The following is a 17,747-nucleotide window of genomic DNA, read 5'->3' as shown; positions in this document are numbered from 1 at the left end:
TAAGAGGGTGTGTGGTTTTTGTTACAAATACGGACACTTGGGTTTAGTTTGAAATAAAAATGTGAACTCCACTCAGACATTGTGTGTGATTTGGTGTGAGTCTCCCTTCGGTTAGACTTAATTTGTCATTTAACAAAAGACCACATTTCCACATTTAGAAAATAGAAGAGTGGGCGGAGCCGCTGAGCTTCGAGTCGCCGTCACACCGTCTGTTTTCTCTTACGTCCGCCGAGCACACATAATAACACGGCTCCGTGGAGTTTAACTTCATTCGACTTTGCTCGTTCAGAGAAGAAATTATAACCATGAGTGGAAGAGGCAAAGGTGGCAAAGGACTCGGGAAAGGAGGCGCCAAGCGTCACCGTAAGGTGCTCCGTGATAACATCCAGGGTATCACCAAACCCGCGATCCGTCGTCTGGCTCGCCGTGGCGGAGTGAAGCGTATCTCCGGTCTGATCTACGAGGAGACCCGCGGAGTGCTGAAGGTGTTTTTGGAGAACGTCATCCGTGATGCTGTTACCTACACGGAGCACGCTAAGAGGAAGACTGTGACCGCCATGGATGTGGTGTATGCTCTGAAGAGGCAGGGCCGCACTCTGTACGGCTTTGGCGGTTAAACTCAGTCGCCCTAATCCATCAAACGGCTCTTTTAAGAGCCACACACTTCTCTTTAAGAGCGTTGTTCTGCGATCTTGTTTTTGTCACTTTTTACTGCCTTCTTGTGTTTTCTTTTGCACTCTGAATATCTTATACGCCATTAGGTGATGAGAATTGTCAGGTAGGAAATATTGTACTGCATGATGGTGGACTGCACTGGTGCACTTGAGAGAGATACCCGCCCATGTTGACGTGCGAGCATTAGTGATGGGATTTCTGGCTCTTGTTAGAGACCCGGCTCTTCGGGTTATTTTGTTGCTTTAATTTATTATTAGCAATAATATAAAACTATGCACAAAAGGAATTACTAACGTTAAAAAAGTGGTTCTATTTATTTTTGTATATAAATATATGCGGTGGCTCCTAGAGACAAAACATGTACAAACTCCAAAACAAATTTCTAGTGTTAACTGAACTTCAAAAACAGAGCTACCTAGATCACTTAAATTACACAATTGAAAGCGTATGTGTATATATCTGAGCACAAGATCCATAGAGGCTGGGGTCTATCACACCAGGCAAGACCCCAGGTGCAGGCTGTGTAAAGATGCCCCAGAGACAATCCAGCACATAACAGCAGGGTGCAAGATGCTAGCAGGCAAGGCATACATGGAGCGCCATAACCAAGTGGCCGGCATAGTGTACAGGAACATCTGTGCCGAGTATAACCTGGAAGTCCCGAGGTCAAAATGGGAGATGCCCCCAAGGGTGGTGCAGAATGACCGAGCTAAGATCCTGTGGGACTTCCAGATACAGACGGACAAAATGGTGGTGGCTAACCAACCGGACATAGTGGTGGTAGATAAACAGAAGAAGACGGCCGTAGTGATCGATGTAGCGGTTCCGAATGACAGCAATATCAGGAAGAAGGAACACGAGAAGCTGGAGAAATACCAAGGGCTCAGAGAAGAGCTCGAGAGGATGTGGAGGGTGAAGGTAACAGTGGTCCCCGTGGTAATCGGAGCACTAGGTGCGGTGACTCCCAAGCTAGGCGAGTGGCTCCAGCAGATCCCGGGAATAACATCGGAGATCTCTGTCCAGAAGAGCGCAGTCCTGGGAACAGCTGAGATACTGCGCAGGACCCTCAAGCTCCCAGGCCTCTGGTAGAGGACCCGAGCTTGGAGGATAAACCGCCCGCAGGGGCGTGCTGGGTGTTTTATATATGTATATATATATGTATATGCATGTATATTCAATTCAATTCAATTTTATTTATATAGCGCCAAATCACAACATAAGTCGCCTCAAGGCGCTTCATAGATACAGAGGAAAAACCCAACAATCATATGACCCCCTATGAGCAAGCACTTTGGCAACAGTGGGAAGGAAAAACTCCCTTTTAACAGGAAGAAACCTCCGGCAGAACCAGGCTCAGGGAGGGGCGGCCATCTGCTGCGACCGGTTGGGGTGAGAGAAGGAAGACAGGATAAAAGACATGCTGTGGAAGAGAGACAGAGGTTAATAACAGATATGATTCAATGCAGAGAGGTCTGTTAATACATAGTGAGCGAGAAAGGTGACTGGAAAGGAAAAACTCAATGCATCATGGGAATCCCCCGGCAGCCTATGTCTATTGCAGCATAACTAAGGGAGGATTCAGGGTCACCTGGTCCAGCCCTAACTATATGCTTTAGCAAAAAGGAAAGTTTTAAGCCTAATCTTGAAAGTAGAGATAGTGTCTGTCTCCTGAATCCAAACTGGAAGCTGGTTCCACAGAAGAGGGGCCTGAAAACTGAAGGCTCTCCCTCCCATTCTACTTTTAAATACTCTAGGAACAACAAGTAGGCCTGCAGAGCGAGAGCGAAGTGCTCTAATAGGGTGATATGGTACTACAAGGTCATTAAGATAAGATGGGGCCTGATTATTTAAGACCTTGTATGTGAGGAGCAGGATTTTGAATTCAATTCTGGATTTAACAGGAAGCCAATGAAGGGAAGCCAAAACAGGAGAAATATGCTCTCTCTTTCTAGTCCCTGTCAGTACTCTTGCTGCAGCATTTTGGATTAGCTGAAGGCTTTTCAGTGAGTTTTTTGGACATCCTGATAATAATGAATTACAGTAGTCCAGCCTGGAAGTAATAAATGCATGAACTAGTTTTTCAGTGTCGCTCTGAGACAGGATATTTCTAATTTTAGAGATGCTGCGCAAATGGAAGAATGCAGTCTTACATATTTGTTTAATATGTGCATTGAAGGACATGTCCTGGTCAAAAATGACTCCAAGGTTCCTCACAGCGTTACTGGAGGCCAAGGTAATGCCATCCAGGGTAAGAATCTGGTTAGATACCATATTTCTAGGCTTTTCAGGGCCGAGTACAATAACCTCAGTTTTATCTGAATTAAGAAGCAGAAAGTTAGCGGCCATCCAGGTCTTTATGTCTGTAAGACATTCCTGCAGTTTAACTAATTGGTGTGCGTTATCTGGCTTCATGGACAGATAGAGCTGGGTGTCATCTGCATAGCAGTGAAAATGTATGCTATGTCTTCTAATGATGCTGCCTAAGGGAAGCATGTATAATGTAAACAGAATTGGTCCTAGCACTGAACCCTGTGGAACTCCATAATTAACCTCAGTGTGTGAAGAGGACTCTCCATTTACATGAACAAATTGGAGTCTATTAGATAGATATGATACAAACCACTGCAGTGCAGTACCTGTAATACCTACAGCATGTTCTAATCGCTCTAATAGGATATTATGGTCGACAGTATCGAATGCTGCACTAAGGTCTAGCAGGACAAGCACAGAGATGAGTCCACTGTCAGAGGCCATAAGAAGATCATTTGTAACCTTCACTAAAGCTGTTTCTGTGCTGTGATGAGCTCTGAAACCTGACTGAAACTCTTCAAATAAACGATTCCTCTGCAGATGATCTGTTAGCTGTTTGACAACTACTCTTTCAAGGATTTTTGATATGAAAGGAAGGTTGGAGATTGGCCTATAATTAGCTAAGACTGCTGGGTCTAGAGATGGCTTTTTGAGTAAAGGTTTAACTACAGCTAGCTTGAAGGCCTGTGGTACATAGCCGATCATTAGAGATAGGTTGATTATATTTAAGATCGAAGAATTAATTAATGGCAGGACTTCTTTGAGCAGTTTTGTAGGAATGGGGTCTAAAAGACACGTTGATGGTTTGGAGGAAGTAATTATTGAAGTTAACTCAGAAAGATCAATTAGAGAAAAAGAGTCTAACTTAACATCAATGGTACTAAGAGTAGCTGTAGATAATATTACATCTGTGGGATGATTACTGGTAATTTTTTCTCTAATGATAAAGATTTTATTTGTGAAGAAGTTCATGAAGTCATTACTAGTTAACGTTAAAGGGATTGTTGGCTCAAAAGAGCTCTGACTTTTTGTCAGCCTGGCTACAGTGCTGAAGAGAAATCTGGGGTTGTTCTTATTTTCTTCAATCAGTGATGAATAGTAAGATGTTCTGGCTTTGCGGAGGGCTTTCTTATAAAGCAGCAAACTATTTCTCCAGGCTAAATGATGATCCTCTAAATTTGTGACACGCCATTTCCTCTCCAGATTACGAGTCATCTGCTTTAGGGTACGTGTTTGAGAATTATACCACGGAGTCAGGTACTTCTGATTAGAGACCTTAGTTTTCACAGGAGCTACAGTATCCAGAGTCGTACGTAGTGAGGAGGTGAAATTATTAACAAGATAATCGACCTCTGTTGGGGTAGTGTTCAGATAGCTGCTCTGCTCTATGTTGGTACAGGGCATTGAAGATGATAACAGTGGGTGGATTATATTCTTAAACTTAGTTACAGCGCTTTCAGAAAGACATCTACTTTGATAAAGTCTACTCTCCACCGCTGTGTAATCAATTATTGTAAATGTAAATGTTATCAGGAAATGATCAGACAGGAGAGGGTTTTCAGGAAACACTGTTAAATGTTCAGTTTCTATGCCATATGTTAAAACAAGATCTAGAGTGTGATTTAAAGTGGTGGGTGGGTTCTTTTACATTTTGAGAGAAACCAATTGAGTCTAATAACAGATTAAATGCCATGTTGAGGCTGTCATTTTTAGCATCTACATGGATGTTAAAATCACCCACAATAATTATTTTATCTGAGCTCAGAACTAAATTAGATATAAAGTCTGAGAAATCAGACAGAAACTCTGTGTAAGGCCCAGGTGGACGATAGATGATAACAAGTAAGACTGGTTTCTGAGTTTTACAGCTGGGGTGGACGAGGCTAAGCATCAGGCTTTCAAATGAATTAAAAGTCTGTCTTGGTCTTTCATTAATTGATAGGCTGGTGTGAAAAATTGCTGCCACACCGCCCCCTCGGCTTGTGCTTCGAGATTTCTGGTAGTTAGAATGACTCGGGGGTGTTGATTCATTTAAACTAACATAATCATCCTGCTGCAACCAGGTTTCTGTAAGGTAGAGTAAATCAATTTGTTGATCAATTATTAAGTCATGTACTAACAGAGACTTGGAGGAGAGAGACCTAATATTTAATAATCCACATTTCACTGTTTTACTCTTTGGTTAACTTTTAACAACTTAAAATTGTTTATGTTTAAGTTGTTTGTTGCTGGTTTTTAGTTTGTTTTTTGTCTGTTTGGGAGCCGACACAGTCTCTATGGAGATGGTTTTTTTTTTTTTTGGGGGGGGGGGGGGGGGGGGGTAGCAGGAGGAGAGAAGCTGCAGAGGGGCGTGTAAGACTGCAACTCTGCTTCCTGGTCCCAACTCTGGATAGTCATATTTTGGGGGGTTTAATAAATTTGTCCATATTTCTAGAAATGAGAGCTGCTCCATCCAAAGTGGGATGGATGCCGTCTCTCCTAACAAGACCAGGTTTCCTCCAGAAGGTTTGCCAATTATCTATGAAGCCCACATCGTTTCTGGGACACCACTCAGACAGCCAGCAATTTAAGGAGAACATGCGGCTAAACATGTCACTCCTGGTCTGATTGGGGAGGGGACCAGAGAAAACGACAGAGTCCGACATTGTTTTGGCAAAGTTGCACACCGATTCAATATTGATTTTAGTGACCTCCGATTGGCGTAACCGGGTGTCATTACTGCCGACGTGAATTATGATCTTACTGAATTTACGTAAGATCACATGTATGTATATGTATATATATGTATGTATATGTGTATATATGTATATGTGTATGTATGTATGTATATATATATATATATATATATATATATATATATATATATATACAACAACTGAGATAATTCATCCACAATACGAGGTCAGTCATTCATATACTGCTGCATGGGCTGGGCTGTAGTTACATCATAAGGGTTTAAAAATTGAGCTTTAAAATGATTGGCAGTAATAAAAGCCGAGGAAGGCCAACAGTGATCACTGACTGTTTTTAGGAGCTTTTTGAGATTAAATAGAAGAAAATACATAACATTAAACATGTTAACAACACAAAAGCCATATTGAACACAGACTACTTTAGGCCCGGAAGCAGGATTCGTCACGTCATCACTTAAAGACTGGCTACCTTTCTAATGTGAAGTTGTTGTCCCTTTCTCAGTCTTCTTGGCCTGCATGTTGGGCAGCACACCACCCTGAGCGATCGTCACTCAGCCCAGCAGCTTGTTCAGCTCTTCATCGTTGCGGACGGCCAGCTGCAGGTGGCGGGGGACGATTCTGGCAAGAGCATAGATTTGGTTTTGGCATTGGTGGGGGACGGATGATTCAACCACCGAACACTGCCCTGCTTTTGTCTTTGCTTCTTGATAAAAAGAGGAGAAATATACTTGCCTACATATGCTGTTCTACATGCTTTTAAACCATTTAAAAGTACAATTCATAGTTTTATATGTGAATTATATAATGTCAAATTACTATTAAACAAATGACTAAGAATTATAGACTTTAGTTTACTTCAGCCATATTCCATCATAGTAAATCAGGTATCATACAAAATAAAATTAGCTTCAAATACAGTGATGACAATAAAAGAATATGACTTTAAGGACTTAACAACATTACTTCAGTTATAATACACCAACATCTCTTATACATTAGCACTAAGGGAACACTGAATGACCTGGTGGTTTTTGTCCATAAAACTACTCATCTAAGATTACCACAAAGTAAAAGATCTCTCAGCAACATTGTGCAACATTTTATGCACACTATTGCCCCTATCAAATAAGTGAGCTGGGATTTTTTTTATTCTAAACATGAACTCCTGTTACAGCAACAGACATGGACTACTGGTGCCCCACACAACAACTCAATGTCCACTATGTGAAGGAGCCAAACACATGCCTGCTCCTCTCGTTAACTGAGATAAACTGCTGGCATATTGGTTTTATATACTGTCCAGTCTCTCCTGGTGAACATGGCCTACAGTAGCATTGTTTAATCTCATTTGAGTCATTGTTGATCTCGTTTTTAGTCTTGTGAGAGCACTGAAGCTTCTTTCAGCCTCAGCCGAGGATACTGGGATGACTAAAAGCAGCCTGACAATTGTCACGATAATAAATACTAGTTAATCTATAGCACCAAATCATCAGTCAGTCACCCGTGACCTCGCCTCTTCACCTCAGTCCGAGCTACAACATGGCAGAGCTGCCTCTGTCACCTAATAAATAACAGGGAGACATTCCAAATACATGCAGTCACACATGTGCTTCAAAAACAGTAATGAACCACCAAGTCATCCTCCAATTTCACCTGTGATCTTGTATCACCATTACTCTCTGTTGGTTCTTCTATCACCTGACAAATAGGACATACATGACAATAAGAATAAAATGGGTAGCTGCTTCAGTGTTTCTGTCACTTTGTGTAGATCTTGACTCATCAGTAATGTTTGTAGGGTGAGTGCATTTTTAAAACAGTTTGTGCAAACTGCACTACAAGGTGGAATATTTGTAGAAGCATGACGACCTCATGATATTTTGTCTCAAAAATTAACCCTATGACTATGTCAGTACCATTAGGATGAAATTGTGTCACCAACATTTTAACATTAGACATAAATTTAACAGCCTCTGTACACTAATGTTAACATGTTAGGCTTACTGGCATGTCCATAGTATTTATAAAAAATAAAAATAAAAAGTAAATAAGTAAAGGAGGGAGACATTTAAGGATAGAACAATTCATGCTAAAAATTAATGAAGCATTTTTGTAACTGAAGTCAGTGATTTCCACGTTCATGCCGACTGTAGTTTCTGGTATAGAAAGAGCATGAAGATTAAAGTGTGACTATAATATTGATGTAATAGTAAGAAAGGAGCGAGCTCTTGGTGGGAGGGAGGTGGCTCTGAAAAGAGCCGTTGTTTGTAGGTGAGCGAGTAGCTTAAGCTCTCTCTCCGCGGATGCGGCGAGCCAGCTGGATGTCTTTGGGCATGATGGTGACCCGCTTGGCGTGGATGGCGCACAGGTTTGTGTCCTCGAAGAGACCGACCAGGTAAGCCTCACTGGCCTCTTGCAGAGCCATAACGGCAGAGCTCTGGAAGCGCAGGTCGGTCTTGAAGTCCTGAGCGATCTCGCGGACCAGGCGCTGGAAGGGCAGCTTGCGGATGAGCAGCTCGGTGGATTTCTGGTAACGGCGGATCTCGCGCAGAGCCACGGTACCGGGCCTGTAACGGTGAGGCTTCTTGACGCCTCCGGTGGCCGGGGCGCTCTTACGGGCAGCCTTAGTGGCGAGCTGCTTCCTGGGGGCTTTGCCGCCAGTAGACTTGCGAGCGGTCTGCTTGGTTCTTGCCATTGTTTCTCACTTTTCTTTTCCTGTGTTAAGGGCAGATTTTGTAGCAAACAGAGGAGACTCGCTGCTCTTAAACTGTGTGTGTCTGTGACGCGGTGCCTCCCCGGCTCATGATTGGTGAGGGGCTCCACGTGGTGCTCAGCACCGTTCAGAGGAGCACCGCCCCGCCTCGGTGTGTGCTTCTCATTGGAGAAAAGTGCATTGTAATTGCGCGCTGCCGCAAGCCTCTCTGCGATTGGTGCGTGACGAAGCTGCGCGCGCTCTGCGGAAATATAAGCGAGGCTTTGAGCCGATCAGGCCACATTTCTTTTGAGTGTTGATACTACGAAGAGAAGAACCTGTCAAAATGAGTGGGCGCGGAAAGACTGGAGGCAAAGCCAGAGCTAAGGCCAAGACTCGCTCATCCCGTGCCGGGCTTCAGTTCCCCGTGGGTCGTGTCCACAGACTGCTGCGCAAAGGCAACTATGCGGAGCGTGTGGGAGCTGGCGCCCCCGTTTACCTGGCAGCTGTGCTCGAGTACCTGACCGCTGAGATCTTGGAGCTGGCTGGCAACGCGGCCCGCGACAACAAGAAGACTCGTATCATCCCACGTCACCTGCAGCTGGCTGTGCGCAACGACGAGGAGCTCAACAAACTCCTGGGGGGAGTCACCATCGCTCAAGGTGGTGTGCTGCCCAACATCCAGGCTGTGCTGCTGCCCAAGAAGACCGAGAAGCCCGCCAAGGCCAAGTAAATGCAAAGCGTTCGGCTTCACCAAAAAAACGGCTCTTTTAAGAGCCACACACTCCTATCTGAGCAAACCTCCTTCTTGCTGTTACTGTCTGTAACTGGGATATGTAGATTATGCATCTTGATTTATTTTGAAATGTACGTTCATTCATATCACCTTACATGGTCAGGGACTGAAATCCACCTTCAAAATATACTATCATGAGTGCTTAAGCAGTGTTTGTTTTATTCACAAGAATAGAGGGTCTTAGTATAAAGTCAAAATAAAAAAAAGTCAAAAGCTCTCAGTCTCTCCTGCTGTGTGGTTAAGGCTCATGCCTTGTTCAACCTCATTTACATTAGGGATCAGCTGTTAAGCGCTGCTGCAGGGTGCAGCTGGGCTACCGGCAGACAGACCCTACATCCCCAGTGAGGGAAGGAAACGGGTGATGTCTCCCGAGGACACCTCGGATAAAGTACAAGAGATACAATCAGTGCTTTGTCAGTGTTTACTCAGCAGTCAAGGACAGCAATATTTGCATAGTATTTTTACTGACATGTAGTGCACATATGTTTTGGGCAAAAACATTTTTGAATATTAAAATATGAACATTTGTAACAAAAAATTGACAAATTAGCCAGTTCCAATGTAAAACTTTATCTGCCTATTTAAAAAAAGAAGATAATCTTCTCACAAACTGGTGTTTGATTTTGAAACAGGAAAAAAGTGGGGAAACAACTGAAAAGACTAACATTTGAATAAAACCTGAAAGCAAGTAAATACTTTCTATGCTGCCTTATGGTAAACTTTGGTAATATTGATAAAGAACAACACTGGCTGACGATGAAATACAGTCAGCTGGCATGGTGACACTGCCAGTATTAACCTGCAGGGCTGGACTGGGACAGAAAATCGGGCATTTTGACTACAGACCGGCCCACCAGGTATTAAAGCCATAAAGTCTTTGAATGAAAACAAACGCTGTTGTGACAGTGATGTACACTGTCTTGTTGGTATATGTATGATTTCTATACATTTGACATCAGATAAAAACTTTGGTTGTAAGATTTAGATAATTATTTAATAAAAGAGAGATATTTTAAATGAGAATAAGAAAGAAAAGTATTTCTTTGTGCCCCCCCTCTCAATGGCGTGTCCAGCGGGGTGGCCTGGGGGGGCACAGGCCACCCCCCCCCCCAACCAGACTGGCCACCCCAGGTGCCACCCCAAAGGCAAAACAATACAATTCAATCAAATATCAAATGTCAGATTATGTTTTCACGGTGAAGCTCAGATATCCGAGTGTAAGTGAATGCAGCATCTGCTTCTGCGCTATGTGCATCACGTTAGCAAAGGTAGGAGAGCCAAGCAGGAAAGACGGCACTGCAGGAAACAATTTTTCGGTGAAAGAAAATGAGGACAGAATAAATGTCCCGGTAAGTAATATTAAGTTTGTTGAGTTTAGTAAACTTCGGTGAAATTAGAATACCAAGGAAAAATTAACACTTAAAGAATTATTGCAGCCGTCGAATATTTCAGACAGTATGCTGCTGAGGGCAGCTAACATAAGAGTTATGCGTTATAAGATGTAATCTAAGTCGTAACATTGCTGTATGGAGCTGCAGATTTGGTTTCAGGTTAACATAGCTGGACTGGCCATCGGGCATACCGGGCATATGCCCGGTGACTTGTTTTTTTATTTTATTTTATTAAGGGCATGAACAATGAGAGGTGGTGGATTGGCCAGATGCAGGTCGATGTGTAAAAATAACTCAGTTGTTTGGTGGTGGCTATGGCGGAGCTTCCACAGAGGCCAGCAGGTGGATGAGGGAAGGGGAGGCAGGAGGAGAGACCCGAGGCAGCCGCCAGTCCGAGTGTCAGGTGAACTGAACTTCAGGTAAGAAGTTATGACCTGCAGTCTATCTGGGTCAGATATAAACTAAGTTTAGGTGGAGTTTATTTTCGTTGTGCTGACTTTTTACCGTCAGTTGCAATAACTCGTACTGCCCGAGCTAGCATGACGGAGTTTCTGTACAGCTGTTCAGTTGCTATGATGTTACTGATAGTGAACTTTATTTTATTCATAAGGTTAGTTAGTTAGTAGAGTTGCCAACGGCTCCTTAAAAATGGAATGGTCCCTCATTCAGAGAAAATATTATGCGTTTGGTATTGAGCTGAGAAGAGACGCAGTTTGTCCCGAACTTTAGCTAGAATGGAAAAAGACAAAGCTGGATTTATTCTGTGTGTTTACGCTGCACAGCTGCCTCTTCTCTCATCTCCCCCTCCCTCTTCTGTTGCTACTTCAATCATGAAACTGATCAATGATGAGCTGATCAGCTTTTCTCTCTTGTTTGTTTATCGCCCACTTTGTGCCAGAAAGAGGAAACCAGCAGATGTCGCGCTAAACAACAGCAGCACGTTTAAGCTTGATCAGCTGTTGTTAGAATTTATTTAATATTAATTTCCAGTATCAGCTGATGTTTGCTGGAGCCACAGCTGTAAAGCTGCTGGTCATGATGTCGGTTTGGATATGTGGTGAGAGGGAAACATGAAGATGAAACCAGGAGATGTCCTTACTGAATCATCAGAGCTGTGATGGAGAAACAGGTTTACCTTTTAGGTGACATGAATGAGTTGAAGGGAAGTTATGAGCTGTTTCTGAGAGACAAATAACACCAGGATCCTTTTTTAGGTAGCTGACCGCTGGTAACTGTGCAGGTGCGGATCTAGCAAAGTTATGCCAGGGGGCCAGGTAGGGAATTAACAGGGAGAGGGGGGGCACAAAGAAATACTTTTCTTTCTTATTCTCATTTAAAATATCTCTCTTTTATTAAATAATTATCTAAATCTTACAACCAAAGTTTTTATCTGATGTCAAATGTATAGAAATCATACATATACCAACAAGACAGTGTACATCACTGTCACAACAGCGTTTGTTTTCATTCAAAGACTTTATGGCTTTAATACCTGGTGGGCCGGTCTGTAGTCAAAATGCCCGATTTTCTGTCCCAGTCCAGCCCTGCAGGTTAATACTGGCAGTGTCACCATGCCAGCTGACTGTATTTCATCGTCAGCCAGTGTTGTTCTTTATCAATATTACCAAAGTTTACCATAAGGCAGCATAGAAAGTATTTACTTGCTTTCAGGTTTTATTCAAATGTTAGTCTTTTCAGTTGTTTCCCCACTTTTTTCCTGTTTCAAAATCAAACACCAGTTTGTGAGAAGATTATCTTCTTTTTTTAAATAGGCAGATAAAGTTTTACATTGGAACTGGCTAATTTGTCAATTTTTTGTTACAAATGTTCATATTTTAATATTCAAAAATGTTTTTGCCCAAAACATATGTGCACTACATGTCAGTAAAAATACTATGCAAATATTGCTGTCCTTGACTGCTGAGTAAACACTGACAAAGCACTGATTGTATCTCTTGTACTTTATCCGAGGTGTCCTCGGGAGACATCACCCGTTTCCTTCCCTCACTGGGGATGTAGGGTCTGTCTGCCGGTAGCCCAGCTGCACCCTGCAGCAGCGCTTAACAGCTGATCCCTAATGTAAATGAGGTTGAACAAGGCATGAGCCTTAACCACACAGCAGGAGAGACTGAGAGCTTTTGACTTTTTTTTATTTTGACTTTATACTAAGACCCTCTATTCTTGTGAATAAAACAAACACTGCTTAAGCACTCATGATAGTATATTTTGAAGGTGGATTTCAGTCCCTGACCATGTAAGGTGATATGAATGAACGTACATTTCAAAATAAATCAAGATGCATAATCTACATATCCCAGTTACAGACAGTAACAGCAAGAAGGAGGTTTGCTCAGATAGGAGTGTGTGGCTCTTAAAAGAGCCGTTTTTTTGGTGAAGCCGAACGCTTTGCATTTACTTGGCCTTGGCGGGCTTCTCGGTCTTCTTGGGCAGCAGCACAGCCTGGATGTTGGGCAGCACACCACCTTGAGCGATGGTGACTCCCCCCAGGAGTTTGTTGAGCTCCTCGTCGTTGCGCACAGCCAGCTGCAGGTGACGTGGGATGATACGAGTCTTCTTGTTGTCGCGGGCCGCGTTGCCAGCCAGCTCCAAGATCTCAGCGGTCAGGTACTCGAGCACAGCTGCCAGGTAAACGGGGGCGCCAGCTCCCACACGCTCCGCATAGTTGCCTTTGCGCAGCAGTCTGTGGACACGACCCACGGGGAACTGAAGCCCGGCACGGGATGAGCGAGTCTTGGCCTTAGCTCTGGCTTTGCCTCCAGTCTTTCCGCGCCCACTCATTTTGACAGGTTCTTCTCTTCGTAGTATCAACACTCAAAAGAAATGTGGCCTGATCGGCTCAAAGCCTCGCTTATATTTCCGCAGAGCGCGCGCAGCTTCGTCACGCACCAATCGCAGAGAGGCTTGCGGCAGCGCGCAATTACAATGCACTTTTCTCCAATGAGAAGCACACACCGAGGCGGGGCGGTGCTCCTCTGAACGGTGCTGAGCACCACGTGGAGCCCCTCACCAATCATGAGCCGGGGAGGCACCGCGTCACAGACACACACAGTTTAAGAGCAGCGAGTCTCCTCTGTTTGCTACAAAATCTGCCCTTAACACAGGAAAAGAAAAGTGAGAAACAATGGCAAGAACCAAGCAGACCGCTCGCAAGTCTACTGGCGGCAAAGCCCCCAGGAAGCAGCTCGCCACTAAGGCTGCCCGTAAGAGCGCCCCGGCCACCGGAGGCGTCAAGAAGCCTCACCGTTACAGGCCCGGTACCGTGGCTCTGCGCGAGATCCGCCGTTACCAGAAATCCACCGAGCTGCTCATCCGCAAGCTGCCCTTCCAGCGCCTGGTCCGCGAGATCGCTCAGGACTTCAAGACCGACCTGCGCTTCCAGAGCTCTGCCGTTATGGCTCTGCAAGAGGCCAGTGAGGCTTACCTGGTCGGTCTCTTCGAGGACACAAACCTGTGCGCCATCCACGCCAAGCGGGTCACCATCATGCCCAAAGACATCCAGCTGGCTCGCCGCATCCGCGGAGAGAGAGCTTAAGCTACTCGCTCACCTACAAACAACGGCTCTTTTCAGAGCCACCTCCCTCCCACCAAGAGCTCGCTCCTTTCTTACTATTACATCAATATTATAGTCACACTTTAATCTTCATGCTCTTTCTATACCAGAAACTACAGTCGGCATGAACGTGGAAATCACTGACTTCAGTTACAAAAATGCTTCATTAATTTTTAGCATGAATTGTTCTATCCTTAAATGTCTCCCTCCTTTACTTATTTACTTTTTATTTTTATTTTTTATAAATACTATGGACATGCCAGTAAGCCTAACATGTTAACATTAGTGTACAGAGGCTGTTAAATTTATGTCTAATGTTAAAATGTTGGTGACACAATTTCATCCTAATGGTACTGACATAGTCATAGGGTTAATTTTTGAGACAAAATATCATGAGGTCGTCATGCTTCTACAAATATTCCACCTTGTAGTGCAGTTTGCACAAACTGTTTTAAAAATGCACTCACCCTACAAACATTACTGATGAGTCAAGATCTACACAAAGTGACAGAAACACTGAAGCAGCTACCCATTTTATTCTTATTGTCATGTATGTCCTATTTGTCAGGTGATAGAAGAACCAACAGAGAGTAATGGTGATACAAGATCACAGGTGAAATTGGAGGATGACTTGGTGGTTCATTACTGTTTTTGAAGCACATGTGTGACTGCATGTATTTGGAATGTCTCCCTGTTATTTATTAGGTGACAGAGGCAGCTCTGCCATGTTGTAGCTCGGACTGAGGTGAAGAGGCGAGGTCACGGGTGACTGACTGATGATTTGGTGCTATAGATTAACTAGTATTTATTATCGTGACAATTGTCAGGCTGCTTTTAGTCATCCCAGTATCCTCGGCTGAGGCTGAAAGAAGCTTCAGTGCTCTCACAAGACTAAAAACGAGATCAACAATGACTCAAATGAGATTAAACAATGCTACTGTAGGCCATGTTCACCAGGAGAGACTGGACAGTATATAAAACCAATATGCCAGCAGTTTATCTCAGTTAACGAGAGGAGCAGGCATGTGTTTGGCTCCTTCACATAGTGGACATTGAGTTGTTGTGTGGGGCACCAGTAGTCCATGTCTGTTGCTGTAACAGGAGTTCATGTTTAGAATAAAAAAAATCCCAGCTCACTTATTTGATAGGGGCAATAGTGTGCATAAAATGTTGCACAATGTTGCTGAGAGATCTTTTACTTTGTGGTAATCTTAGATGAGTAGTTTTATGGACAAAAACCACCAGGTCATTCAGTGTTCCCTTAGTGCTAATGTATAAGAGATGTTGGTGTATTATAACTGAAGTAATGTTGTTAAGTCCTTAAAGTCATATTCTTTTATTGTCATCACTGTATTTGAAGCTAATTTTATTTTGTATGATACCTGATTTACTATGATGGAATATGGCTGAAGTAAACTAAAGTCTATAATTCTTAGTCATTTGTTTAATAGTAATTTGACATTATATAATTCACATATAAAACTATGAATTGTACTTTTAAATGGTTTAAAAGCATGTAGAACAGCATATGTAGGCAAGTATATTTCTCCTCTTTTTATCAAGAAGCAAAGACAAAAGCAGGGCAGTGTTCGGTGGTTGAATCATCCGTCCCCCACCAATGCCAAAACCAAATCTATGCTCTTGCCAGAATCGTCCCCCGCCACCTGCAGCTGGCCGTCCGCAACGATGAAGAGCTGAACAAGCTGCTGGGCTGAGTGACGATCGCTCAGGGTGGTGTGCTGCCCAACATGCAGGCCAAGAAGACTGAGAAAGGGACAACAACTTCACATTAGAAAGGTAGCCAGTCTTTAAGTGATGACGTGACGAATCCTGCTTCCGGGCCTAAAGTAGTCTGTGTTCAATATGGCTTTTGTGTTGTTAACATGTTTAATGTTATGTATTTTCTTCTATTTAATCTCAAAAAGCTCCTAAAAACAGTCAGTGATCACTGTTGGCCTTCCTCGGCTTTTATTACTGCCAATCATTTTAAAGCTCAATTTTTAAACCCTTATGATGTAACTACAGCCCAGCCCATGCAGCAGTATATGAATGACTGACCTCGTATTGTGGATGAATTATCTCAGTTGTTGTATATATATATATATATATATATATATATATATATATATATACATACATACATACACATATACATATATACACATATACATACATATATATACATATACATACATGTGATCTTACGTAAATTCAGTAAGATCATAATTCACGTCGGCAGTAATGACACCCGGTTACGCCAATCGGAGGTCACTAAAATCAATATTGAATCGGTGTGCAACTTTGCCAAAACAATGTCGGACTCTGTCGTTTTCTCTGGTCCCCTCCCCAATCAGACCAGGAGTGACATGTTTAGCCGCATGTTCTCCTTAAATTGCTGGCTGTCTGAGTGGTGTCCCAGAAACGATGTGGGCTTCATAGATAATTGGCAAACCTTCTGGAGGAAACCTGGTCTTGTTAGGAGAGACGGCATCCATCCCACTTTGGATGGAGCAGCTCTCATTTCTAGAAATATGGACAAATTTATTAAACCCCCCAAAATATGACTATCCAGAGTTGGGACCAGGAAGCAGAGTTGCAGTCTTACACGCCCCTCTGCAGCTTCTCTCCTCCTGCTACCCCCCCCCCCCCCCCCCCAAAAAAAAAAAAAACCATCTCCATAGAGACTGTGTCGGCTCCCAAACAGACAAAAAACAAACTAAAAACCAGCAACAAACAACTTAAACATAAACAATTTTAAGTTGTTAAAAGTTAACCAAAGAGTAAAACAGTGAAATGTGGATTATTAAATATTAGGTCTCTCTCCTCCAAGTCTCTGTTAGTACATGACTTAATAATTGATCAACAAATTGATTTACTCTACCTTACAGAAACCTGGTTGCAGCAGGATGATTATGTTAGTTTAAATGAATCAACACCCCCGAGTCATTCTAACTACCAGAAATCTCGAAGCACAAGCCGAGGGGGCGGTGTGGCAGCAATTTTTCACACCAGCCTATCAATTAATGAAAGACCAAGACAGACTTTTAATTCATTTGAAAGCCTGATGCTTAGCCTCGTCCACCCCAGCTGTAAAACTCAGAAACCAGTCTTACTTGTTATCATCTATCGTCCACCTGGGCCTTACACAGAGTTTCTGTCTGATTTCTCAGACTTTATATCTAATTTAGTTCTGAGCTCAGATAAAATAATTATTGTGGGTGATTTTAACATCCATGTAGATGCTAAAAATGACAGCCTCAACATGGCATTTAATCTGTTATTAGACTCAATTGGTTTCTCTCAAAATGTAAAAGAACCCACCCACCACTTTAAATCACACTCTAGATCTTGTTTTAACATATGGCATAGAAACTGAACATTTAACAGTGTTTCCTGAAAACCCTCTCCTGTCTGATCATTTCCTGATAACATTTACATTTACAATAATTGATTACACAGCGGTGGAGAGTAGACTTTATCAAAGTAGATGTCTTTCTGAAAGCGCTGTAACTAAGTTTAAGAATATAATCCACCCACTGTTATCATCTTCAATGCCCTGTACCAACATAGAGCAGAGCAGCTATCTGAACACTACCCCAACAGAGGTCGATTATCTTGT

The 17,747-nt window shown here is 43.0% G+C and overlaps 4 protein-coding genes across 4 annotated transcripts; 3 read left to right on the top strand and 1 right to left on the bottom strand.

Moving 5' to 3' along the window:
* The first annotated feature begins 256 nt into the window (after positions 1 to 256).
* LOC113008654 (histone H4) lies at positions 257 to 661 on the top strand. The gene has a single exon (XM_026146221.1). It carries the CDS (start codon positions 306 to 308, stop codon positions 615 to 617), a length of 312 nt encoding a protein of 103 aa, XP_026002006.1. The 5' UTR covers positions 257 to 305; the 3' UTR covers positions 618 to 661.
* A 7,996-nt stretch (positions 662 to 8,657) lies between these two features.
* On the top strand, positions 8,658 to 9,152 carry LOC113008651 (histone H2A-like). The gene has a single exon (XM_026146217.1). The coding sequence runs from the start codon at positions 8,717 to 8,719 to the stop codon at positions 9,101 to 9,103; it is 387 nt and encodes a 128-aa protein (XP_026002002.1). The 5' UTR covers positions 8,658 to 8,716; the 3' UTR covers positions 9,104 to 9,152.
* Positions 9,153 to 12,920: 3,768 nt separating this feature from the next.
* Positions 12,921 to 13,416, bottom strand: LOC113008650 (histone H2A-like). Its single transcript, XM_026146216.1, has one exon. The coding sequence runs from the start codon at positions 13,354 to 13,356 to the stop codon at positions 12,970 to 12,972; it is 387 nt and encodes a 128-aa protein (XP_026002001.1). The 5' UTR covers positions 13,357 to 13,416; the 3' UTR covers positions 12,921 to 12,969.
* Positions 13,417 to 13,632: 216 nt separating this feature from the next.
* LOC113008649 (histone H3) lies at positions 13,633 to 14,160 on the top strand. The gene has a single exon (XM_026146215.1). The coding sequence runs from the start codon at positions 13,700 to 13,702 to the stop codon at positions 14,108 to 14,110; it is 411 nt and encodes a 136-aa protein (XP_026002000.1). The 5' UTR covers positions 13,633 to 13,699; the 3' UTR covers positions 14,111 to 14,160.
* Positions 14,161 to 17,747: the final 3,587 nt, after the last annotated feature.

The sequence above is a fragment of the Astatotilapia calliptera genome, chromosome 17, assembly GCF_900246225.1.
Source record: "Astatotilapia calliptera chromosome 17, fAstCal1.2, whole genome shotgun sequence".
NCBI lineage: Eukaryota > Metazoa > Chordata > Actinopteri > Cichliformes > Cichlidae > Astatotilapia > Astatotilapia calliptera.
This window is presented reverse-complemented; position numbering and strand designations above follow the sequence as displayed.